The following is a 27,596-nucleotide window of genomic DNA, read 5'->3' on the forward strand; positions in this document are numbered from 1 at the left end:
CACCAGATGAACATTGCATAGACTTACTATTCTAGTGCGACTTTTTGTGTTACAATGCCTGCATTTTGTTGTGAACTTGCCTTAAATGGAACGGGACACCAGGGACAACATTTTCCAATAGGGAAGTTTGCAATGGAGTGTCCTGGTGGGGGTGGAGGAGAGGTTGGAGCGAACCTCTTAACTTAGCTACAGGTGCTGCTCCTCTGGCGCCTGGTCCGTATGGGAGCCACCGTGTTTTTCAGAGATCGTTCGCAGCTGCCAAATTTTCAACTTCCCGCAGTGTCTCACGTGCTCGGGTGGCAATGCATGCCAGGAGATGTAGTCCATGGATGCGAGAACATCTGCCAGGAGACTGAAAATTCAGCAGTTGCCAACCATCTCTGAAAAACCTGGTGGGACTGGGGGCCAGAAGAGCAGCACTTGTTCACTTGTTGGATTATTGTAGAGGCGTTGTTATTGGCTGCCTCAGGCAAGTTCAATCTAGCGTGTGGAAAGGCCTTAACACTAGACCTCCCAGTAATCTGAGGCCAAACACTAACCATTATCTTGCTCTTAAGCATAATCCTAGCCTTAACCCTCGAAACTAACATAACCCTACCCCTCACATGCCTCACATTAAAATGATACGCATATTTGAGACTCCTGTCACCTGGAAAAAGGAGCCCCTGGAAAAGTTGCCAGTCATCCCTGTGCTTATGTGCATATGCTTGAGAGAGGAATTTCTGGGTTTTTTTCTTACCTGCTGTTTTCCTATTTACACTATTTTCCGGTGTTTAATTCTGGCTTGTTGCTCTTTAGATCTTCCAGATGGAGGTGCTGAACACTTTGCAAAAACCGTGTTTCATTTAAAAGAAAGGTATTTGTGCTTTCTCTGTTCTCTCTTGATCTTATACCAGTCTTCAGAGATATATGTGAAACTTCCTTTTATTTAAAGTAAACCAGAGAAGTGATAAGGAAAAATGTTATACATACCTGGGGCTTCCTCCAGCCCCATGTGCCTGGATCGCTCCCACGCCGCCATCCCCCGATGTCTGCAGCTACGAGAATCGGGTCCCTGCACTGCCGTCAGTCTGAGCCAGTCTAAGCGTAAATGAAGTGCGCTGTTTGCGTACCTCTCCAGCAGTCGCTGGAGAGATACGTAGAGGGCGCACTTCACCGGCGTAGCTGGCTCCGATGACGTCAGTGCGGCGACCCGGGTCTCGTAGCTGCAGACATCGGGGGATGGCGGCGTGGGAGGGATCCAGGCTTATGGGGCTGGAGGAAGCCCCAGGTATGTATAAAATCTTTTTAATTATCCCGTCTCTGGTTTTCTTTTAAAGGTTTCTATGCACATGTGTCACTGCTGCACAAGTTTGAGTTCATTTAATAAAAAAAATTCCTATAATTCAGCTATAAATTTCCAAACCTGACACTAAGTTTAAATTGCACTTTTTTGCCAACCTAGAATCTGTACTCTGTGGAGTATGGACTGCTAAGAACCTCCAGTCTTGCTGCATGTAGAGGCGCCACCAGGGTTCAAGCAACCCATGCGGTGGCAGGGGCCTCGGGCCTCCCGTTCTGCCATGTGTTACTTACTGCACCATAGTGGGAACTCTCATATACACAATCCAGCACTCACTGAGTCTCGCTGCTCTTCCCTGCTGATAAGCGTCCGGTTGCCATGGCTCCAGCCAGCACCTCTCGTGATAAGGAGAGCACTGAAACTCAGCCCTGGATTGTGCATATGGAAGTTCCCTCTATGCCTTAAGTAACGGAGGGGGGGTGTATGATGAGCAAGAAATGTATGATGAGCTTGTGGGTTTGGTGAAGCAAATAAAAACAAGAGGCCAGACACTGATTGCAGGAAGCAAATAAACTAGACAGCAGAAGTCTCTACTCTTGCCAGCGGCACATAATGGGGTTGGCTCAGTATAAAAGTCAGTAGATTTTCCATGCGCAGGTAGCACACAGCAGTTTTACTGGTACTTATGCCAGTGCACTAGGGCAACCCAGGGTACCTGGGTAGCACACACTTTGCTGCTGTAACACACATTATATTACTTACATAGCGTGTGCTCCTGTAGCATTGTGTGCAATACCCAGTTACAGTGGGTTGTGATAGGGCCAAGTGGGGGCATTCTTAAATAGTTGTATACCATACTACAGTTCAGAGTTTACAAGTGTGTCAGTGCACATGGTGATATGAAACTATATAGTGGAATTTGTTTTTAATGAATTCATCGTGTTTTTCTTTCTGCAGAAATCCTAAAATTCTTGTTGAATGTCTGACACCAGACTTCCGGGGAGATAAGAAAGCTGTAGAAACCATTGTTCATTCTGGTCTAGATGTCTACGCTCACAACGTGGAGACAGTGCCAGCTTTACAAAGGTACATGTGTGCAGAGATTTTCTTTGCAGTGTTTTTTTTTGTTGTTGTTGTTTTTTCAGCACTTCTGATGCCCATAACTTTATTTTTGAAATGTAGGTCATATTTATGTATGGTGGGTGCAAATCATGTTAATGGATTTAATAAGGCTTTTAATATTGCCAAATGAGAGATTTAGAAAATATAATATGAAATAAAGCGGGGCATTTTTGTGCAGTTCACACTGCTCGGTTTTTCTTACATTGGGCTTGATTCACCAAGACAAATGGCATGCCTTATCAGAGTTAACATACCTTATCACTTTAAAGGACATTATCCCTGCCCTTTGGCCCAATAGGCTGCCTATCAAGTTTCCTGTCAAGTGACAGGCAGCCTATTGGGCCAATCAAAGTGCGGGGATAATGTCCTTAAAAGTGATTGGATTCGCAGGGGCTCAGGGCAGGACGAGTGGAGCTCTCGTCATTGCCAATTAGCAGGCATAAGTTCGTAGCGCTCGCTATGCTACTTTCATAATGTGTGTTAACTCTGATAAGGTATGCTATTTTTCTCATGAATCAAGCCCATTGTATGATCTGATGCAATATTATGACTAGGAATCTGCGTGCTGAAGTTAGCAATTCACCTATCTAGTTATCTGGCCAATTTGATCACTTTGCTCTTAGTTGACTGAAATATATTTCCCCCAGCCTGGCTAGGTCATTAACCTTTAATCAGTTTCATGCAATTTAATGGAGTGAAAATTGATCAGCTATGTTGGAAAATTTTCAGGGTAGGAACACACTAGGCAGAATCGCATATGCGGTTATCACTGTGTGCTATGGGGAAAGCTCATGTAATTCTGCCTAGTGGTGTCCCTACCCTCACTGCGGCTGATAGAGGAGTAGCAGCTGGGGATTGCAGTAGGAATCAATAGCTTGCCATATTGTTCTGTAGATTCATTAAAGGACAACTGAAGTGAGAAGAATATGGAGGCTGCCATATTTTTCCTTTTAAACAATACCAGTTGCCTGTCAGTCCCCCTGAGCTATTTGGCAGCAGTAGTGTCTGAAACACACACCTGAAACAAGCCTGCAGCTAATCTTGTCAGATCTGACAATCATGTCAGAAATACCTGATCTGCATATGTTTGTTCAAGGTCTGTGGCTAAAAGTATTAGAGGCAATTGTTCAGCAGGATGACCAGGCAACTGGTATTGCTTAAAAGGAAATAAATATGGCAGCCTCCATATCCCCCTCATTTCAGTTGTCAATAAAAAAAACTGTTCTTCTGTCCACTAGAGGGCAATGTTTAGTAAAGAAGCAGCTGGCAAATTGTCCATGCTCAGTGCTTTGGTTCTACTTTTCCTCTCTTTGCAAGACTAATCCAAATAACCATAATAACAAAAGGTTCACACATCTTTGATTTTCGTTGGCCTAAACAATTAATTACGGTTGTCTCGAGTGAAAATCTGGTGTGAGTTTGTTGATGACCACATAATTAGTTATTCATCCTGCATTAATGGGCGATGCTATTGTCGCAACAGCAGGGCACCTCCCACTCATGCTCCCCCCCCGCTCCATAGTTGAGAGATAAACGAGCAGCATGTTTGTACAGCAGTCCGTCCTAAACCTAGCTACTTCTTAGTAAATTCAGTGCGGAGTGGAAACCCTAACCAATGCCCATTGAACTGTCCACTGCATTCTCATATATAGCACTTATACTTCCTGCAGCAAAGCAACAGTTGTTTTGCTTGGAAAACAAGCACCAAGATGCTTCCACAAAATGACAAAGTATTTATATTAGTCAGGACTCTGCCATGGAGCAAAAGCAGATCTGTAAATTCTGTATTGCTGAATCGGTGTTGTTTTTTTTACTTCCAAACTTAATTACTGAATGGTACGTTTATGGCTGCCCAATGAGTGTTCTTGTTGCGATAGAGCTGCAGGTTCCATGAAGGGAATTCAGACCGTAGCTGAATCAACCACATACCAGTTACAATCAGAGTAAAACTGCATGTAGCCTCAGTGTAGATGAGGTCTTTGGGGCTCAGACCGTGAACACCAGACGGTGCCGCTGGACGCAATGTCAACCATAGCAATTCTGAGTAATTTGCGAGGTTACATCTACTATCCATTGCAATATGTAATATGACTGACATGATTATTGTTTATTGTTTTTTGATTGATAAGTTTCCATCATGTTCAATTGATGGTTTTCACCATTAGGGGCGTATGCTCCATTTATAGTCTGATAGGAGTTGTATTTCTGCCGCTGCTGTGCTGCCCCCGTCTGATCCGGCTGTCCTGTGGTGTCTCCCGCCCCCTCCCCGGGGCCTGCGTGCGGGTGGGCGGGGCTTGGCGGACGCTTCGTGCGCGCTATTGGGCGCGCCCGTCGTGTCTGCCCGCCCCGCCCCCCCGCTCGCATTGGCCCTGGGGCGGGGGCGGGGGGCGTCGCATCTTGGGCCGGATTGGTCGTCGGCCTGCACTTAGCCGCAGAGTCACGAGCAGAGGGACACGCCTCCTGAAGAAGCCGGAAGAGCCGGCGAAATCGATTGAGGACGCCGTCCTCCGCCATTGGCATGCCTCTCCTCTTCCTCCCCATTGCCTCATGGATCCTTGGCTTTCCTTCGCATAGCAGTGCCGCTCCTTCTTGGATCCACAGATGAGCCAACTCCTTATACGCAAGCCTCCAGCAACCATGGCACCTGCAAACCTCCAGCTACCTTGACATCTTGGATACAGTAAGAGCCCCTGGGCGTTGATACTGCTTACTGCCGATTCAGCACAGTCTGTCCGCACGCCTGACACATGCATGTTGCTTATATGAACTGCTGTCATACATGCTTTGCTGCTGCAACAAATTTTCGCTTTATGTGCCTTCCTCATGCTTACTTAGCTGTACTACATGCAATGTGCTCCTTATGTGGGAGGATGCTATGCCTGTCAATTGGGCTCAAACCCTGGCTGTGAACTGGTACACTGAGATGCTGATTTATATCATGGCTCATTTCTGGACTCTGTCATCTTAAGCTGCTGGAGTGCGTCAGACACACAGAGACATTGTTGTGCAGGTTTGCTGGTTGGCATAGGCTCAGGGCTCATTCTTTGAGATTGCACAATCTGCTTTTTGAACATTTGACTCATTGACCAGTACACCTACATCTACTTTTCATTGAATTCACAGTGAGATTCTGTGATTCGATCTGCAGATCCTTTAGCTAAAAGTGTGATTGGTCATTTCCTCTGTGGTAGTTAGCACAGGGGGATACTGCGCAGGTCTATTTTCTTCATGTGCACATGAGTTTTTTGATCTAGCTGGTACTGTTAGGGCCGGGGGGTTCTTGGGGGAGGGGGTGGACGTAGGGGCGGGTGTCTAATAGGTGGGAGTAGTGTTATTCATGTTTTAATATTTTTGTGTGCAATTTATAAATAAACATTTTCTACTTTTTGAAATTTGATTGGTTTGTACTCAGTCAGGTCACACCCCTCCATTACCTTATCTCAAAAAGTCAACCATAGCAAGATTTCACTTACTAGGTGCTGCTGAAATGTGGTCTTAGCAGATAATAAAGCTAGCTACATACACTAGATAACTGTCGTGTGAAACGTCCGAGCGACAGATATCATTGTATCAGATGACAGTCGTTGCAAAAGTTTTAGCCAAATGATGCTAAATGACAACGCAGAGCGACCGATATTGAGGGTTCTGCCCGATCCAACTGGCTGATCAATTCAGAGAACTATTGGACAGATATTTAGGAGGCAGCCAGGTGTGTACAAGGTCATAAAGGAAATATTGTGCATATATTGTGATATGGTGACTGTGGTTTGGAAAATAGGTGTGTGTATGTGTGTATGTGTGTATGTGTGTGTGTGTGTGTGTGTGTCTGTGTGTGTGTGTGTGTGTGTGTGTGTACACAGCGTCATTTGAAAGATTTGTACTTTGGTTTTCCCAGGGTAATATCGTTGGCGCAACATTGTTCGTTTGTGTGCACAGCCTTTTATCTAGTGTGTGTACGGACCTTAAAGAGGCTCAGAGATGAACTTAAGTCCCGCTCTGATACTTACCCGGGGCTTCCTCCCGCCCCATAAACATGTCTAAGTCCCATGTCATCCTCCCACATTCTGCCGGAGTGACGTCACTGAGCCTCGTAACGGAGCTCGCCGTGGCTGAACGGCAGACCGCGGGAGGACGACGTGGGACTTGGACGTGTTTATGGGGCAGGAGGAAGCCCTGGGTAAGTATCAGAGCAGGACTTAAGTTTGTCTCTGAGTCTCTTTAAGAGTTGTTTAAAATAAGACTTGTGTAGAAACAGCAGCTAGGAGTGCAGGTTTACCCAGAGGCAACCCCTGGCTGCTTCCAAGTAACTGGAAGTTAAATAATATTGTGTATTGAACTCTGTGTCTGTTAAGACTAACTTGTGGAAAACATTCACTTTTCTCCAGGCATGTACGGGATCCGCGAGCTAATTTTGATCAGTCCATGAGTGTCCTGAAGCACGCCAAGTATGCCCGTCAAGACATTCTAACGAAAACGTCCATCATGCTGGGCTTAGGAGAGACAGATGAACAAGTGTATGAGACCATGACAGGTGGGTGACATGAGATAAACATAGATTTAACTCGAGCAGTAGAATCCCTGTGATTGGCTAGCACATTGGATGCCTGTAGCTTTATATCACTGTGGATGGGTATTTCCACCTGGAGTTAGTGAGGCTGCCACATCAATGGCCAGATTTCTGTATAAGAGGATCTATGTAAGTGATGAAACCACAACGCAGTATTTTGATTCCAAAGTTCAATTTCACAATTTATTGTATCCAATTTTTTCAGAAGGTAGAAAGCTTTTGTGTTTGTCAATAAAAGTTCTTCATAGTATGTGTTTGCAGCTGATGCTTTCCTTTGCCAGCCATCAGTCAGGTGCCGGGGTGTCTGGTTGGAACATATGCCCCAATATCAAATAAATAAAGAGTTCAGAAGCGCTCATGGCTCAGACCAATATAAGTTCAGTTCTATAGAGTCACCATCCAACAGTTACGTTCAGATCCTCCAGCTGGATGTCCCAGAACTTCAACCGATTCCTTAATGGTTTAGCCAACACATCATATAAAAATGGAGAAAAAAGGGCACATAGCGTAATCCAATAATCACATATTGCCCATCACCATTCACAGGTAAATGTGAATACCACCTCGTGCAGGGACACACTCCCCCACCCCCTTCCCAACACCCCCCCCCATACAGCGTTTAAATACATATATAGGCTGCTGTCCCAGGTAGCCTCTCACACACACGCCGCCTCAGACCCTCGCGTCCTGGAACTTCCTTGCTCGGCCGGTCACGTGACGTAGCTCCGCCCTATGCATTTAGTCTGCAGTGCAAGCTCCTATATTCCCTTCTAAAACACCCACCCTTCCAAAACCCCGCCTTGTATTAAAATTAGGGGGGGAGGGGAATTTAACAGCGGACCCACTGTGCATTCAAATTTGATGCAGGTACTGAACTTTTTTTTTTTTTTTTTTAATTCGCCTTGTAAGTCCTTTAACCCCCCTGGCGGTATGATATGTGCGGCTCCGCAGCCGCGGGAGGCTTTTTTTTCACTTTTTTTTTTTTAGCATGTAGCTAGTCTAGCGCTAGCTACATGCTTCCCCCCCCCCCCCATCCCCGCGGCGTCCGCCCGTCCCCTCTGATCGCCGCCGGCGCCGCTTGCCCATAAGGAAATCCCGTTCTGAACGGGGTTTCCTTGAGGGCTTCCCCCGTCGCCATGGCGACGAATGGAGTGACGTCATCGAGTCACAGAGAGTCCCGATCCACCCCATAGCGCAGCCTGGCGGCGATTGGCCAGGCTGCGCAAGGGGTATGCGGGGGGGGCCCTGTATTAGCGGCGCATCGGCGGCGGCGATCAGACCAAACACGCAGCTAGCAAAGTGCTAATTCTAATTCTGTAAATCGGCCCAGCAGGGCCTGAGCGGCACCCTCCGGCGGCTTACCCCGTGTCACACACGGGGTTACCGCCAAGGAGGTTAAGCCATGGGTGAACACGGACCTTACCGTGTACATCAGCTGTCTCTGCAGTTATAACTGACATCAACTGATATAGTGGAAAAGAGCCCTTGAAGCAAACCTGAACTGAAAAATAAGTCCTAATAAAAATACAGATCTCGTACTTACCTCCCGCGCTCTCTCTCTATCCGCATCCCGGTTGTCCACTCTGATCGATGGAATTCTCCGTCCTCCATTTTAAAAATGGCGATCATTTTACTCTGTTCAGGTTCACTTTAAGGTGCTCACTAATGATCCAATTTTTTTGTCCAATCTTTCCATTTCTAGGTAATATAAGGGACTGCCTAAAGTATCTATTCAATATATTCACTCAGTTTACCCCTCTACTACATAGATCATTAGTGGCCACCATAAGGCTTTCAGCTTCCAGATAGACAAGCAGGTACATCATATTTATTTTAAATAATTTTACATGGTTCAGGTACCCTTTAAAGGGAACCAAGCACCACTCTTTATGTTTTTCTTCTTCCTGGTTTCTAATAGCTCTAGGAGCTGCCATGCCCTCCCTCCCCTTTCTAGTTACCCGTCGTTTATCCACAGGGAAAGTTTGAAGATAGCATCTGTGACTTCTGCAAACTCTTTGAAGCATAGTGACGATTATCCCCCCCCCCCCCCCCCTCCTGTTTTTGTGTGTTGTGTGCAGCTTTGCGAGAAGCAGACGTGGACTGTGTGACCCTTGGCCAGTACATGCAGCCAACAAAACGTCATCTAAAGGTAATACACTTCTTGTGGATTAGGAGGCATGTAAGGTAAACCCACTGACCTGAGGAAATACCCTTTTCCCAAATGAAACTTATTGGGAATGATGCAGGGAGTATATAGAGTCTGTTGACTACATTATGTGTATGTACATTCCTGGACTGGAAGTGTAAATACTAAAATATACACTGATCAGCCATAACATTATAACCCACTGTCTAATATTGTGTGACCTTAATGTTGTCAAAACAACTCTGACCCATTGAAGCATGAACTTCACAAGAGCTCTGAAGGTGTCCTGTGGTATCTGGCACCAAGACATTAGCAGCTGGAATCTCTAGGGATTTTAAATAAAACGCACAGAGGTAAAAAAGGCGGCCAGGCCCATAAAAAGTGCCACACTCAGTCTCAGTCCAACTTCAGGGACCCAGGTCCATTCAAAGAAAAGAACTTTCCAGCGATCTCTAGTGATGTTTACTGGAAATCAGAGGCTGAAAGTAGCAGAAGTTACCATGTCCCTAGTCAGAGATGCAGTAACACCCCGGCAGTGAACCCAGTCACCATTGCTAAGCCCCATGCAGTCACTGCATTGCTCTGCAATGCCCGCTCTATAAACAATAAGACAGCCATTATTGCGGACCTTATTCAGACATGCGATTTTTCATGCATCACTGAAACCTGGATTGATGCCAATGCGGGCCCCACACTGGAAGCAACCATCCCATACAATTACTCAGTCCTAAGTGAGGGAAGACGAGACCGCAGAGGAGGGGGTGTAGCAATTTGTGGCAAAACAACTCTGCAGCTCAGAGCCCTGAATGTTGGCTTAACAAAGTCCTTTGAATGTATAGGTGCCCAGATCTCAGCTGGTAAAGGCTTCAAAATTTTAGTGGTTTATCGTCCCCCCGGAGATGCTGACCCTTTCCTACAGGAATTCCCAGAACTTCTGGCCATGCTGGCTCTGTCTTATCCGAGATGGATCATCCTTGGTGACTTCAACGTCCGGGCTGATAACACTCAATCAAAAGATGCAAATGAACTAATAAATCTCATGGGTGGACTATGCTTCACACAAGTTGTAAAATCAGCTACCCACAGAGGAGGGCATACGCTAGACTTACTGTTCCACCTCGGAATGGACATTAGTAACATAACAGTAACCCCAGTGGTGTGGTCAGACCATCACATAATACAGTTTACTATTGAACATCATCCTATCAAGCAGCTCCCTAAAGAAACAATCAAAACCCGTCCCTTGAGTAAATTAACACCGGAGAGGATAACTGCCAACCTGGATTTTACAAATCTGCTCCACAGTCAAATGGACCCAAACTCTCTAGTAGCCCAGTACAACAACACGATATATGAAACACTTGACAGTATTGCCCCATGGCGCACCAAATCAGCAACCAAAAAGCAGAAAGCTAATTGGTTTGACAAAACCATCATGGATCTAAAAAAGAAAGGGCGCAGACTAGAAAGACAGTGGCGTAAATCAGGGTCTGAGGAGCACAAATCTAGCCTAATTCAACACCTCAGACAATACCAACAAGCAATAACCAAGAAAAAATCAGACTTTATCTCGCACAAAATATCTACAGCCAACAACAGAGCTGCTCAACTCTTCCACACAGTGGAATCACTCTGCAATCCTTCCTGCCTAAAAGCCCCAACCACATACTCCAGGGAAAGGTGTGAGGAATTCTCTGCCTTCTTCACAAACAAGGTGTCGACCATCCGTGCCAGCATTACACCAACAACATCAATTGACCACTGGACGTTGCATATACCTACTACCGTACCACCATGGCAAGTCTTTGACACTCTGAGTGTAGAAGATTTTGGAATTCTCATTCAAAGTCTCCGCCCCACTACCTGCGACCTGGATCCTGGGCCAACTGGATCCTTAATGCAGTGCCCAGCGCTGTTCAGGCCAGCACTTCACAAAATCACTCAGTGCTCCTTGCAAAGTGGACTTTTCCCAGAAGAACTAAAGAAAGCAATCATAAAACCCCTCCTGAAGAAACCATCACTAGATCCTGATTCTGTAACCAACTACAGACCTGTGGCGAACTTACCATTCCTATCAAAAGTTATCGAGAAAGCAGTCGCCAACCAGCTAGAAGCCAGGCTTACAGATAACAACATCTTTGATACTTTTCAGTCAGGATTCAGGAAAAGGCACAGCACTGAAACAGCATTAGTCCGAGTAATGAATGATCTACTTACTGCAAGGGACAAGGGTGATTGCTCAATTCTGATTCTTCTTGACTTGTCAGCAGCATTTGATACTGTGGATCATGAAATACTAATCCAGCGACTGAAGAATTACTGTGGCCTAAGGGGTACTGTTCTTAGCTGGTTTCAGACCTTCCTATCTGGCAGGACACAGCAAGTTTGTCTGGGCACACACTACTCTAATCCAGTGCCACTTGCCTATGGAGTTCCACAGGGTTCTGTACTATCACCATTACTCTTTGCAGTCTACATGCTCCCACTGGGCAAAATAATCCAGAACTATGGTTTAGGATACCATTGTTATGCAGATGACACACAACTGTATCTGTCCTTCAAGCCTGGCACCCAAGACCCATCAGCATCCATAAATGTGTGTCTAGTGGATTTACAAAATTGGATGAACACCAGCTGGCTGAGGCTGAACTCTGACAAAACAGAGGTGTTGGTGGTAGGTGGTCCACACATGATGGATAAAGTTCAAAACGCTCACCACCTCAAACTAGCAATTGGGGGAGATACTGTACAGTATAAAGACTCTGTGCGAAACCTTGGGGTGATCCTGGATGGAAATCTAAAACTCAGACAGCAGGTATCAGCTGTCGTCAAGTCTTCCTTCTTCCATCTAAGAAATATAGCGAAAATCAAACACCTTATCCCAGCTGAAGACCTACCTGCCCTGGTTCACGCATTTGTATCCTCCCGCCTAGACTACTGCAACGCCCTGTTAATCGGATCTACAGATAAGGTTCTGCGCCCCTTACAGCTAGTACAGAATGCTGCAGCCAGACTCCTAGCCAATGCCCCCCGCAGCTCACACATCACCCCAGTACTGCAAACTCTTCACTGGTTGCCAGTAAAATGGAGAATCAATTTTAAGATCTGCCTGCTGACATTCAAGGCTCTACACCACATGGGACCCAAATACATAGCGGATCTATTGGAACTTTATGCCCCTCCACGCACCCTCCGCTCTGCCAACAAGATGAAGCTGGTTATTCCCAGGATACACTTAACATTTGGTGCTCGGGCCTTTTCCTATGCAGCCCCTACTCTATGGAACTCACTTCCACAATCAGTACGGAGGCTCCTTCTCTGGACAGCTTTAAAAAAAGGCTAAAAACTCACCTCTTTTCCCTAGCCTTTGAGACTGCATAATGCAGGGTCACAGCGCTTTGAGTCCCCAGGGAGAAAAGCGCTATATAAATATTATTGTTATTGTTGTTGTTATATCCTTAAAGAGAACCTGCAACAAAAACCTGTTACCTCGGGAGGGGGAAGCCTCAGGGTCCCAATGAGGCTTCCCCATCCTCTGTAGCCTGGGGGGATTCCAGCGCTGGCTCCTCGAAAACCTGACCCGACAAAGCCTGACAATTACTGCGTAGGCGCAGCAATATTTACCTGCCACGATCCAGCGCAGACGCAGTAGCTGCTCTTGATTCGGGGTAAGGCAGAAATAGACAAGCCTGTTCGATCCATTCTCCTGCGCAGGTGCAAAGGCCTCTGCCTCTGCCTGTGCAGTAGGGCGGATACGATCGGGCTCGGCTATTTCCGCCTTACCCGAACGAAGAGCTGTTACTGCGCCTGTGCTGGATCGCGGTAGTTAAATATTTACCTCGCCGCTGTTGGAGGGGTTGCAGCGCTGGATTGCCCGGACGGGGTGTTTTGCCTCACAGGAAGAGTTTTTAAACCCTCTAACTTCGCTCACCATCGTAGTGGGTAAAATTAATTGCAGCAAAACATGAGGAAAGGTTCAATAGTAATATTTATTGAGCTACAATCCTGTTATAATAATTATCTAGACTTGCAGAATCATAGTTAAATTGTTTTTGAGTAATTAGTGAGTACCAATATTCTTACCAAGTATTGTAACATCAGCCAGAGAAGATCGGGGGACCTCAGCGACCTTGGAGGGGAAAATACCTGGCTGGCAACACAAACGGACGGCATGTCTGCTTGTTCTTCAAGAGTCCCAACTCGAAAGTATTTTTCCCTCCTTTATATAGACCGAATTCAATGTCTGCGCAGGCGTAGAACATGTTTCATCCATGCGCTTGTGCAGACAAGACGCATGACTGCGTGATCACAACGTGGTTTAGAAGCGTCACAGAACACGTCTGACTATTTTTGCTTATGTGAGAACTTGCACAATATCTCATATTTTGACTAGTGTTGTAGATAGCAAAATTCTCATGGTCAGTCTTCCATGAAAATGTTATAGTTAGATAGCACCACTCTCATGGTCAATCTTCCATGAGAGTGTTATGGTTAGAAATATCTCATAGATAGTTTTTGATGAGAATGAACAAATGTGTTATTTTGAACTATAACTGCCAGTGTTGTAATGAACTATCATAGAACATCCAATACTAAAAGAAGCTAACATATATACCTTGAACAGTAATCTCTTATCAATCAATCATTCATGTCACTTTTGTATCTAACGGGGGAATCCTCGTTGCTATCCGGAGGCTTTCCCCTCCCGAGGTAAGTATCCTCCAGAGGGTTTTTTTTTTTTGTTTTAAAAGTTTTCTTTAAGCTAGGCAAATATGTTTAGATTTTTCTGGCCCATTTAATAACTCTGATGAAATCTCAGCACACAAATTAATTTATTTTGGACATTTCTGATCAAACATGTTGCAAAGTGTCCATGTGATGAGGAAGAGCAGTAGCAATGGGAGATCTATGGCCACATAGCGCTGCACTGCATCTAGTTCATTGAGTGAGGTTTGATAGAATCTTAATAGTGTGCTGAGACTGAATTCCTGGCAGAGAAGGAACAATCAGTTTGGCACGTTGGGCTGTTATCAACCCTTTTATGCCTAACTTAAGTCTTGTAAGTTGTGGAGCCTCCATTGATCAGACTTGTTTTCCTAGCACACAGAGAACTTTTACCACTTCAGGGCTCAGCCTTTACCCCCCTTAAAGACCAGCGCTGATTTCTAAGATCTGTGCTGGGTGGGCTCTACAGCCCCCAGCACAGATCAAATAACAGGCAGAGCGACCAGATCGCCCCCCTTTTTCCCCTACTAGGGGGATGATGTGCTGGGGGGGGTCTGATCGGTCCTGCATGTGTGTGGGTGGCGGGGGGCACCTTAAAGCCCTCTCCACGGCAGGATTCCCCCTCTCTTTCTTCTCCCTCCCTGCCCCGGAGATCGGAGGCTGCACAGGAACGGATCTGTCCTGTGCAGCCTCTAACAGGCTCCTGCCTGTCATGTGACAGCGATCCCCGGCCGGCGATCGCTGATGTAGTACAACGCTGCTACTGTTAGCAGCGTTGTAAAAATGTAAACAAAGCGGATTTTTTCTGCTTGTGTTTACATTTAGCCTGCGAGCTGCAATCGGCAGCCCGCAGGCTATTCACGGAGCCCCCTGAATTGACAGGAAGGAGCCGCTCGCGCGAGCGGCTATTTCCTGATTAATTAGCCTGCAGCCCGCGACGCAGATGTGCGTCGCTGGTCCTGTAGCTACCACTTTGCCGACGCACGTTATGAGTGGGCGGTCGGCAAGTGGTTAAATTAAAAACACCTGATACATCATACCAGGCTTCTAGTACTCTGTGGTCGTCTACTAACTCTCATGCTCATTGCTTGCACTTTTAGCAGTGGACAGGAACTGGCAAGGCACTCTGACAGGTCTGCAGCTATTCAGGTCTATGCACTGTGTGCTCTGACACCATTCTGTCAAGCCCAGCCTTACGTTTTCAAAAGTTTATGGTACAGTAGTTTTACTATGGTATCAATCACACCGGCAAGCCTTTGCTCCTGATATTTGTCAGGGAGTTTGGTCATTCATGACCCTCTCAATGGTTCACTGGTTGACTTTATGTTTCACCACTTTTTTTTTTTTTTTTTTAGGTACTGCACTCACTGAACCCCCCCCCCCCCCAAGTGATTCCTGACCCAGCTGACTAGTGATCTGGTCCTTGGCATCAGTCAGATCCTTAAGGTAGCCATACACTGGTCGATTTGCCATCAGATTCGACAAACAGATAGATCCCTCTCTGATCGAATCTGATCAGAGAGGGATCATATGGCTACCTTTACTGCAAACAGATTGTGAACGGTTTCAGGCTGAAATCGATTCACAATCTGTTGTGGTGGTGGTGGTGCTGCTGCCGCTGCTCCCCCGCCGCATACATTACCTGCTCCGCCGGCGTGACTGCCCCCGGTCACCGCTGCTCCGTCTCTGCTCTGGTCTCCAGGTCCGGCATGCTTTACTTCTTCCTGCCCAGCAGGAAGTTTAAACAGTAGAGCGCCCTCTACTGTTTAAACTTCCTGCCGGGCAGGAGGAACTGAAGCATGCCGGAGACCAGAGCGGAGACGGAGCAGCGGTGACCGGGGGCAGTCGCGCCGGCGGAGCAGGTAATGTATTGCCGCTCTATTGCGTCGGGCACTCGAACGCCGCTAGCGACGAGCTCCCTACCCGCGGGCGATCGACGGTAATTTTCCGCACGGAGCGATCGACGAGATCGGACGAAATTGATCAAAATTCGCCGTGTAGCGCGAACGATTGGCAGCAGATTCGATCCCAGTGATCGAATCTGCTGTCGAAACGGCGGCAAATCGGGCCAGTGTATGGCCAGCTTAACACTTGCCCATTAGTCCAACACATCACCATCAAGCAGGGATTACCCACTTGCTACCTGATATATCACAATTCTTGGTTCGGTGCCATTGTAGCAAGATAATCCGTTACTTTATCTGTCAGCGGTTTTAGTTTTGCGGCTAACCCATTTATATAATTTTTAAGATCATATTTAAACCTATTGCGTAATCAACATTCAGGCACCATCACTGAATAAATAATAGCGTATAACCGGTTATCATGGTGTAACCTGTGGTCTCACTGATAATTGCCTACACCATTCATGTCAAACTGTTGTATTTGCTTCTCAAATTTGTCCCCCCCTTTTCCACCCCCCTCTCCCTTTTTTCTCATACATGGGACCGCTCTGCCTTCCTCTCCATTTTTCTTTTCTTTTCCCTCCTATGCAGATTGGGCCATCATATATGATTCTTTAGTTCCAGTGTCCTTTTTCTATGGCAACTTTTTTACATTACTTTTTAGTTTTTATTTTTTCTAATGTTTGCTATTAACTATAGTAGATTATATTTATATATCACACTTTGTATATGCAATGTATCTGTCTTTCTAAGTGATATATTTTTTATTATGCACACATTTGTAATGTTCCCTTTAAGGCGAGGGCTTGTTGAGGTATAGGGTGGTGTTTTTTCTCCCCTCACCTACATAAAGCCCTCCTCTTGCAGGTTCACTTTTAACTATGACTAAGGGCAGATTGTAAGCCCGACACACGTCAGTTGAACCTTGTGATTTTATTGCATCTGTCATGTGGAATTTTTGAATAAAAAAACCAGCGTTTCCACCTCTGCTTGGTTGCGGATCCTTCTGTACATATGGATTGGCCTGGCTTCCCAGATCCTGCACCCTTTGGTTGAACTGGCAGGGGGTCTGAGCGTTTCTGCCTTTCTGGATTTATTCATGTCAAACTCTCGCCATCAAATTTGACCCGAAAGTGGTTGCATTATGTTTGGCCCACTATAGACCACCAGGAAAGCTATATTGGGGGAGAAGCCCTAGATCACCAAGGAAGCCATGAGGGAGAGAGAGGGGGAAAGCATTAGACACCAGGGATGTGTATAGGGGACGGGGTCACAAGACACCAGGGAATTGTAAGGGGAGGGAGCACTAGACATCGAGGTTGGCCGTGACTTGCTTCCAGTGTTCATTATCGACCAACTTTGAGACAGCCCTGGCCTACACTCATCAATGCCTACAATCTCAATCAGGAAAATTAAGTTGAATGATCATTATTGATTAGATTGGAGCTACTGACATTCTGGGCAGTTTAAGCCTCTCTCCATTAGCTTTTTTTGGGGGGAGGGGGGGAATCGCAGTAACAATAATGGTGGAATCTTTTTTGCAGGTTGAAGAATATATTACACCTGAAAAATTCAAGTACTGGGAGGAAGTAGGAAACAAATTAGGATTCCTTTACACAGCCAGTGGACCTCTGGTTCGATCATCTTATAAAGCAGGTATGCCTAATTCCTTACAAACTCTTCCATCAGCTACAAACATGGGGCTTAAAGGACCAATAACATGAATTAGACTGTAAACAAAAGATGTGTTTTTGCTGGCACATCAATTGTAAATGTCACCATGAGTATTTTTTTAAATACTTCCACAAAAAAGAACTAGAAAAAGAGGAGTGTTCCAATTGTGCATTGATTAATTAGATACATCACTGTGAAGTTGCACTTATAGTTACAGTGTAGTCAGATGGCTTCCAAGTAGCCAGGCTCCGCTTACCAATTGTCCCTCTATGCTACCTTCGCTCCTGCAGCTCTGGCCAAGCGCAAGGGGCTAAGAGCGAACCCGTTGGCAGGCCTGACATGAAAATATACTACACTGTAAGTGCAAATTAACAGCGATTTATCCAATTAGAAGGTTAATGCACCATTGGAGTGCTCCTCTTTTTCTTGTTTTTCTGCTTAGGACACTGGCACCACCCAATATTAGGAACAGCACCATCAGTATTTAACCACGTAAAGACACTGAAGCGAAAAAAAAAGATGATTTGTATGTGTAATACAGCTAAGTAATAAAACATTAGCAGCACAGACAAAAGTCTAATATTGTTTCCAGTACAGGAAGAGTTAAGAAACGCCAGTTGTTATCTATGCAAAAGAGGCATTGAGCTCCACGACTTGAAAGCCGCAGAGAGCTCTGTCTTCTGAAGTCTGGAACTGTATTTTTTTTTTTACTGCAGAGAACAGTACAAAAGTTCACTGGCCTGCTCTGTAAAACCATTTAGAGTGTTGAGTAGTGTGTAAACTGCAAATATTAGAGAGTTATGCAATGTTATAAAAAACATCGTATAACTGAAAATAAAAATATGAAAATATTCTCTTTGCTACTAATCTTCTAGTCATTATCTGTACTACACAACCAATTCATTATATCATATATTTTTTTCACTTCAGTGTCTCTTTAAAGGGCCATTGTCAAAGTTAAGGAAGCGCAGGATTTTTGATCTTTGTTCACAAAAAAGAAAAACCTTCCTTAGGTTTCTGTCTCTTTAGTTCATCTCCCCCAGCATTCTAGTCCTTCCCCATAGCGCACTGAAGCTGCACTCAGGGGACACAGCTATCCATCACATGGCAAATGCTACCTCAGTGTCCCCGAACTCTTAATCTTTCAGTGATGCAACAAGAAGGCTGTACACACACACTAGATTCTCAGGAAGGAGATGGCCAGGACCAGCCACCAGTCCTGGGTTCTGTGTTGAGCCCTCTGAGCACACTTTATATAGTCAGTAATCAAAATATCAGTGGTTTAGAAATTGGCAATCCATCTGGGTGCATTCTGCACAATTCAGCTGTAAATTTCAATATTGATGTAATTTTCTACCTACATAATATTGATGTAAAAGTGTCAGGGATTTCACTGAATGAGATGTACTTACAAACATCTGTTTTATTAGGAGAATTCTTCTTGAAGAATTTGGTGGAGAAAAGGAAGACAAAAGTTGCTTAAAGAACAGACTGATGTCCATGTGTATGTGGACTGTGGAAACAACAAAGTACCATACATTAAATTGATATTGGAGTGAATCTGGCTGCCCCACAGTGCAGACACACAGGCATCCTATTAGGTGAAGTCCTCATGGCTCTAATACTAGTTGCACCAGTGCGCCATTCTTCTGATGAATATAACGTCACACAGACAACATTTTTCACTTGAATAAGAGCATTTGTTAGACCAGAGCAGAGGCCAATTATAAACTGGCACAGCAATCATTCTGATCACTGGGGGAGCAATAAGCCAGGAAAAGCAGCATGTCAAATAATCTGCCCGTTATGTGCAGCATCTATGTATTCTGCCTGTAGTCTGGTGCTATAAATATCTGGACTGTAAACACCATAGAAGCTGGTGAGATTGTGCACAATGAGAGATTCAGAGGTGACCTAACCTTGGAAGGATGACTTGTTGACCTCAAGCAAAATATATACATTATAGGCACTTTAATTTTCAATGTGGTAATTCTGACTTGTACTCTGTGCAGTTCTGGTGCACATACTACTACTGCAGGGCATTAGGAGAGAGATGTACTAAAGGAGGAGTGTGTGGAACTGCAGTCAAGTGAAGTATCCAATCAGGTGCAGGAAATGTAAATGTTTCTTTAAGGGCTCGTTTCCACTATCGCGAATCTGCATGCGTCCAACGCATGCAGATTCGCACATGGTATGCAAGTGGGTGGGCCTGTTTCCACTGTAGCGTTGGTGATGTGCGTTTTTTTCAGCGGTAAAAAAACGCACAAAAGAGCCAACGATTTCGCCTGCGTCGGGAATCCGTGCGAATCGCCGCTAATGTATTTAATAGTAAAAACGCATGCGGTTTTTACATGCGGTTTTACCCGCGATTTCGCGTGCGATTTCGCACCTTTTCCAATTTTATTTTGCCCTGGCAGTGTCATGGTTAATCATGGTTAAATCGCACGCGAAATCGCGGGTAAAAACGCATGTGGAAACGCATCCGCATGCGTTTTTACAAGCGTCGGAATGCGGCCGAAATCGCGTCGCAACAGTGGAAACAAGCCCTAACACTTCTAGGATTTCTGGTTCACCCTGAGCTTGCTGGGAAAATGTCATTTTAAGTGATTGAATGTTAAAAAAAGAGACGTACATTGAAAAGTAATCGGTGTTCATTTCAGTAATTCACGCTCCACTGACTACATGTTAAAGGACTGTAGTGAGAGGTATGTGGAGACTACCATATTTATACACTTTTAAACTATACCAGTTGCCTGGCAGCCCTGCTGATCTTTTTGGCTGCAGTAGTGTCTGGATAACACCCAAAATCAGCATGCAGCTAATCTTGTCAGATCTGACAATAATGTCAGTAACACCTGATCTGCTGCATGCTTGTTCAGGGTCTATGGCTAAAAGTATTAGAGGATCAGCAGGACAGCCAAGCAACTGGTATTGCTTAAAAGGAATTGAATATGGCAGCCTTCATATCCCTCTCACTACAGGTGTCCTTTATGATTAACACATTTAGAACTAATCTTATTTCTCCATCCATACAGCTTTAGTCTGCTAAAATAGATTGTACTGTTTTGTTTTTTTAATACTTATTTTATTAGATTTTTAAGCTGTATTATATTTTAACCAGGGAAATATGAAATATCACAAAATAAAATGTGATTCTTGGGTTAGCACTCCACCTGCTGGTCTGCTGAGGATAAGTTATCTTTTGCTGCAGCGAATAAAGGTCGCTTCCTAGAGAATGGGAGCTAATCTGCAGCCCATTCCTACTTTCTGTGCATCTGGCTGCACACTGCATGCTTTGCTATGTCCTAAGATGCTGGCCCCAGTTGTACTTCTTTTCTATTCATAAAACTTAAGGGGCCCATACACTGGTCGATTTCAGCCATAAATCGATTCTATAGAATCGATCGATCAGAAATCGATTCTTTCAAATCAGCAAATCGATCGATTTGATCTGACAGGATGGAAAATCTAGGTCGATCTGTTGCTGGCAGCAGATCGATGGCACATAGAGTTGCATTGGATCTAATGGTGCAATAATGCATTTAGATCAATTTTCAATAGATTTCAGAATGAAATCTATTGGAAATCTGTTCCAAGTGTGTGGCACACATCAGATTTGACAGAAATCTGATGTTTGAATCTGCTGCAAATCTATAAGTGTATGGCCACCTTAAGGCCTCTTTTCTACGGGCAGTTAAGGGGACCATACACTCAGCCGATTTTTGGTCGATTGATTAATCGATCGATCGATTTGCGGTTGATTTCGATCGATCTGGCAGGCTGGAAAATCTAGGTCGATCTGTTGAGATTCCTTATTTTGCATTAGCCCTAATGGAAATCTGATGGCAAAAAAAGCTATCAGATCGATTTTCAATAGATTTCAAACTGAAATCTATTGGAAATCTGTTCCTAGTAAAAAAATGTTCCTAAACACATCAGATAGATCAGAAATCTGATGATCTATCTGCTTCTAATCTAACGAGTGTATGGCCACCTTTAGGCTAATTTCACACCAGGACGTTGCGTTAGAGGGGCGTTAAGGTCGCATAACGTCCCCCTAACGGAACGCCTGGTGGTGCTAGATCTGGACGTCAGAGTGAGCCGCGTTGTGCAGCTCACTCTGGCGTCAGTGATGCCGTGTTGCGCACTCTTGTGCGCATGCGGCATCACGTGGTCCCGCCGGCCAATCGCCGCACAGAGCGGCTGCTCCAGGAAGTAAACACTGCACGTCATAACGTGCAGTGCATATTAATTAGCCATGTGCCTGGCCGCTCTCCGCTCCTCCCCAACATTACTGAGCATGTTCAAGCAGTCTAACGCGGCTCAACCGCGTCCAAAGTACTGCATGCAGTACGTTGTCTTGTGACGCAGCGTTACAATGTAACGCAACATCCGCACTGTGAACAGCCCCATTGATTTTTCATTACTGTGCGGTGGGCTGCGTTACAGGCTGCTCTAACGTGCGCCTGTAACGTCCCACTGTGAAACCAGCCTTAAACTATGTGCTCAGCAAGCAGTTACCAGGCAGCGACATACAGTTAACAGGCAGCAGCAAGCAGTTGTGAGCGTTTGAGAGGCGTTTCACTGCCTATCAATTCCGTGGAAATGAGCCCTAAAACATTCAGCTCACACACACAAAAATTGCTCTATAGGTTCTGAAATCTGTATTAGTGTTAATCACAATAAAACATTTTACATTACCTTTTAATAGTGGACTCATGACTTGTTTTTCCCAATGGTTCTCTATGCAGGGCATTGCCAGATCCTTCAATGTCATTTTTAAAGCGGAGCAGTAATACTGTACATCTGAGTGCAGCAGCTACAATTATCTGCTGCGCTGTATCATTTCACACCGGTGTGAGCAATAGGGATGGTTAATTAAAGGGTTAGGGTTAATTAAATGAGTTTAACTTACCTGGGGCTTCTTGCAGCCCCTGAAGTCATCCTGTGCCCACAACGTCTGGCAAGCAATGACCCCCACAAAGCTGCCTGCACCCTGATTTCACTCCTGCGCCCGGGAGTGCTCTTTGCATGCGCAGTAGCGATTTCCGGGTACTACACATGTGCAGAACGCTCCTGGCGCAGGAGCATGGTGAGAATGCACGTGGCTGGCCAGCTTTGTGGGGGTTCCCGCTGCTTGCCGGAGGGACTCGGATGGATGTTGTGGGCACAGGACGACTTTAGAGGGCTGCAAGAAGCCCCAGGTAAGTTAAATTAATATTTTAATTTGACTTAAGATTTCCTTTAAGGCCCGTACACACACTCAACCAAACCGCCTGATTGTGGTCTGATGTTGGGGTGTTGATGTGGCAATCAACAAGATTACCAACTGATAACAGGTGGTTTGCCAGATCCATCTAGCAAATTAACTCACACAAATGTTGGGCTGATATTGCGCAGTTGGCCAACTGTGTACAAATGACGTTTGAAATACATTATTGTTTTGAATGTGGCCATGTCGTGCAGTTTGTTTCATCTGCATGCTCAGTATGTAAATATGTTGGTCGATGTTTGGAAAATACTTGTCAATGGTTTGTCATGGTGTTAAATATCTGCATACGAGAGGAATCGGTGCGGGAGACTTGAGCGCAGGATACAGCCGGTATATGGCTGATCCTGCTGCTGCACAAGTCCCGGCCGTGTTAAATACTATTCCCCCTCCAGGCTGCAATGGGGAATTAAATCATTTTGAATTATTGTGTTTTAAAATTAACTTCAGCTCCATCTTCTGACGGTGCTGAAGTTGCTCACTGTGCTCCCAAGTCTCCTGCGCTGGATTCACTGTGTTCGAAATTTCTGCACAAGCCTTTAGGTGCAGATAATTTTTTTTTTTTTTTATGCAAGTGTGTGCAGCTTTAAAATAGACAAATTAAATGCTACACTACCACCATTTGATTGGTCTGTTCTCAAGCTGCATATATTTCCATGAAATTGGCATTAATTCAGAATTATTTGCATCTCTCTGACCATCTTCAGTGAACAAACACCTATGGAATGAATGTAGACTGCACTCTCCATACTGTAAAATGTAGCCAAAACCAGAACAGTGCATGCCATGTAAGTGGCAACAATTTAAAGGAATACTGTAGGGGGGGGACGGGGGACAGGGGAAAATGGAGTTGAACTTACCCGGGGCTTTGAATGGTCCCCCGCAGACATCCTGTGCCCGCGCAGCCACTCACGATGCTCTGGCCCCGCCCCCTGTTCACTTCTGGAATTTCAGACTATAAAGCCTGAAAACTACTGCGCCGGCGTTGCCGTGTCCTCGCTCCCGCTGATGTCACCAGGAGTGTATTGTGCAGGCCCAGTATAGTCTGTGCCTGCGCAGTACACTCCTGGTGACATCAGCGGGACCGAGGACAAGGCAATGCAGGTGCAGTGGTTTTCAGACTTTAAAGTCAAATTCCAGAAGTGAACAGGAGGCAGGGCCGGTGAGTGGCTGCGGGGGACCATTAGAAGCCCCGGGTAAACTCAACTCATTTTCCTCCGATCACAAATCTGAACTCTATGCCTCCGGTGTTCCCTGCAATCAGAACAGCATGATTAGCACCAACAGATGCCATACCCACATAGCCCAGTTAGTATATATTCGGGTTATAACCCTTTCAAAGGGAAGGGCAAAAACACAAAGTCCTCTCAGCAGGTGATCCACCACACTCAAAGCTACACTTTTCTTTAGTAAGAGAACTGTAAAAAAACAAAACAAACTAATGCAAACTTGCAATACAAAATTCTTTTAACTTTGACACACATACGAAATTGGACCATAAAACTTTTTTTTTTTTAGAACCATAGTTACAGTACATGGATAAGTTACGGGGGCATCTGTGCCAACCAGATACGCACCACACAACTCCTCTGGCCAGTAATCCATATAACCGTGCAGCTATCCGTAGAGCGTTCCACACAGATGCGCACAGATTGATTATTTCTAAACAGGTCTGATCTGATTTCTGATCGATTTTTCCCATCACCTCTAGACAAAAATCGAAAGAAAAAAATCTAATCAGATTGCACCTTTTGGAAAATAATCTTGACCCATCTATCTGATGGGGAAATTGCATGGTGTGTGTGGTGCATTATGTTTTAAAAACTTAAATGTATTGTTTTGTCTCAGCTCAATGAATAGTCTGTCCTGTGTCTCAGTGCTAAAATATTTTCATCTGTCCCCTGCTCTCAGAAGCCCAGTCATCTGCCAGAAAATTATTTTATTCCTGCAGTGTTCTCCCCAGGCTCTTTTAGATGGGTGCTCCACCTGGCTAATTTTGGTCAGCACCTGGCTGTCATCTGCTCACCTCCTCCTCTGCTGTAAGTAGAGTTGTGCAGAGAAGCACCGGCCCTGAAATCTCTCCTCACCCCACGCAGCTACTTTTTCATGCCACCCTGCTGTAAAAAAAATTCTGGGGAGAACACTGTCCTGTCATTAACAGTGAGGGACACTATCGACTGGACAGAAACTCTGTTGCATAGCTGAATATTAACTCTTTCAGGCTGGGGAAGAAAAGCAACACAGCATGTTTGTGTGTGGAACTTCATACACGTTTGTCACTTATGCATTCCTTTAATGAATAATGAACAAACTTGAATTCGCAGTCCAACTAAAAATCAGGCGTTTATTGTAAGTTATTTTTTATTAAAAGCTTTTACAGTATCATCCAGCACTCGTAGAGGTGGCATCGGAAAGGTCATGGTAGAGTCTTATAAAAAATATAAAACAATTTGGAAAAATAGATCAGTTTTAAAGTTTTCCTATACATATCAAAATACAAAAGGCTTAATGCAGTCCTGAGTGTGTGACGTGTAAAAGGGCAGGTACTGTACCGCACCATTCCTCTCACAGGACTTGCTAGGCGGAGCTGTGACAATAATACATTCTGTAGTTACATAAAAAAGATTAGCAAAACATGGTTTGGTCTTTAAAATTCCTGGAAGGTTCTGCGAGCCGTAACCCCAAGCAGATAAAAGTGAATTATTTACAAATAAATTATCTTGGACTTCTAAATCATGAATGCTGTGTAATTGTAAGAGTTTTGTGGATGTGGACTGGATGGAATACAGGTAGTCCCTGGTTAACGAACGAGATAGACCGTAAGTCTGTTCTTAAAGGGAACCTAAACTGAGAGTTATATGGATATTTCCTTTTTAACAATACCGGTTGCCTGGTTGTCCTGATATCATTGGATGCAGTAGTGGCTGAATCACACACCTGAAACAAGCATGCAACTAATCCAGTCTGACTTCAGTCAGAGCATCTGATCTGCATGCTTGTTCAGGGCTGTGGCTAAAAGTATTAGACACAGGATCAGCAGGAGAGTCGGGCAACTGGTATTATTTTAATAGGAAAAAATTGTATCCTTCTCAGTTTAGGTTCCCTTTAATCTGAATCTGTCTATATGACAAACACCGCCATCTCTGTCCCCTGTACCTCCTCTATGCCCCCCTCTGTTCCCCTGAGCTTTAAGTGTCCCTCGCTGGGCTACTGTTGCACCCCCTCCCCCATTGTCCTGTTCCTTCATGTCCCCCTCTGCCCCACCCCACTTTCACACAGCCCCTCTACCCTCATCCCTACTGTCACCTCTGCCCTGCTTTATCAGTGCCCCCCTCTTTTACACTGCCTCCTTCCCTGTCACCTCTGTCCCATCAGTGTCCCCCTCTGTGCTGCCACTTCCACCCCCCTGTATTGTTGCCTCTGTCCCTCTCTGCCTCCACTGTGTCTCTCTGTACCACATCTACCCCCACATCCCCTTTTGTCCCCCTTTGAGAGTTTTTTGACTTTTTAAAGTCACATGTTTACTTTAAAATATATCAAATGTGTATGCAGAACTCACTATGTAGTATAGTGTACTGCTAGCTAAATGTCATTTTTACCAAATGTAAAAAAACATTTTATCCTTGAATTGATTTACAATATATCTTCACTAAAATAAGGTCATTTTGAAAAAATTTTTTTGACTTTTTCCTACAGAATCAAATTTAGCATTTTTGGGCCGTTGGTAAGTCGAGGACTCCCAGTACTGGGCAGCCCACAATACAGTATGATGCGGTCACAGCGCTAGAATCCAGCAACATTCTAGGCTGTCTGCAGTGAGCTTATACTCTGGGCTTCTTATGTGGAACGTCTGTCAGACTGATCTTCGGCATGTCAGCAGTGGGTGTGAAAGGGATTCTCTTGGATGCTACCTTTTTACCAATTGTTTCCACCTGTAGGGGAAAAAAAATACAATATGTTACATTACTGCAAAGTGCACCATCAATGTACTTTATTTATTTAACAGGAATGTAGCTGGATAGGAAAATGGAAGCTGTGACATATCGAAACACACTAATGGAAAAGTGCACTGCCATTAACATGTAAATCACAGTGCACTAGTGATCAACAAAACCTCAGCACTCCACATTTTTTAAGCGTATTGCCGCCAGAAAAAAGGCCCTAAGTGGATAGAAGGCTGAGCTTCAGTATCCCTCAGTGCATGAGTCACACTGGGGACAGTTTATGATCTTCCTGTTACTCAGCTCTGTCCACATTACAGCATGTCTGCTCTGCTCCACCCAGCTAATAAAGGCACATTCCATCTTCCTTACTGCAGCTACACTGCATTACTAGAACACAGCGGGGCTGAAGCAAAGTATCTGGAGCAATCAGTAAACTAATATACAGATCCCAATTTATCCCATTAACCAAATTAATTACAGATGAATTAGGGAAGTGTCTCTGCAGAACTACATTACAGATGCAAAGGGTGAAGCATAAAGATCAGAGGACTGCATCATTAGCACATCTCTTTACTCTGTTGCCAAGGTGCTTTAATAAACCGATTCAGCAGCAAAGAGCTGTAAAGTTTTTATTTTATACATCCAGCTTTATGACCCCGACAGGATGTTTTAGGTTAATAAACAGCTCTTCTGTATTATTTTGTATTATTGAAGTGAGATGCCACTTTAACAAATAACAGTGGCTCTATAGTAAAATGGTTACTCCCATTCAGAGGTACACCTTCATTTTTTTTTTTTTATTTGGCTTTGTTACCAAATATAAGGCTAAATTTATATTTTTTGTGCCCCCAGGCTAAGTATGGTGTGACTCCCCTTCCATGTGCAGCAGCATCCCTCCCATTCCATTTGCAGCCCCCTCTTTCATGTGTACCATCCATGTACTGCAGCCTCTTTCTTTCATGA

At 44.8% G+C, this 27,596-nt stretch overlaps 2 protein-coding genes across 2 annotated transcripts in view; one reads left to right on the forward strand and one right to left on the reverse strand.

Moving 5' to 3' along the window:
• LIAS (lipoic acid synthetase) overlaps window positions 1-22,872 on the forward strand; it is a 38,661-nt gene extending 15,789 nt beyond the window's left edge. The window contains exons 6-11 of the mRNA XM_068278463.1: window positions 799-856; window positions 2,240-2,368; window positions 6,790-6,935; window positions 9,050-9,120; window positions 17,291-17,402; window positions 18,851-22,872. Coding sequence (XP_068134564.1) covers window positions 799-856; window positions 2,240-2,368; window positions 6,790-6,935; window positions 9,050-9,120; window positions 17,291-17,402; window positions 18,851-18,903 — 569 coding nt within the window. The 3' untranslated portion in view covers window positions 18,904-22,872. The remainder of the gene's footprint in view (window positions 1-798; window positions 857-2,239; window positions 2,369-6,789; window positions 6,936-9,049; window positions 9,121-17,290; window positions 17,403-18,850) is intronic.
• Window positions 22,873-25,013: 2,141 nt separating this feature from the next.
• Window positions 25,014-27,596, reverse strand: part of UGDH (UDP-glucose 6-dehydrogenase) — a 41,715-nt gene continuing 39,132 nt past the window's right edge. Inside the window, exon 12 of the mRNA XM_068278464.1 lies at window positions 25,014-26,621. Within this exon, the coding sequence (XP_068134565.1) occupies window positions 26,511-26,621 (111 nt within the window). The 3' untranslated portion in view covers window positions 25,014-26,510. The remainder of the gene's footprint in view (window positions 26,622-27,596) is intronic.

Source organism: Hyperolius riggenbachi, chromosome 1 (assembly GCF_040937935.1).
Source record: "Hyperolius riggenbachi isolate aHypRig1 chromosome 1, aHypRig1.pri, whole genome shotgun sequence".
NCBI lineage: Eukaryota > Metazoa > Chordata > Amphibia > Anura > Hyperoliidae > Hyperolius > Hyperolius riggenbachi.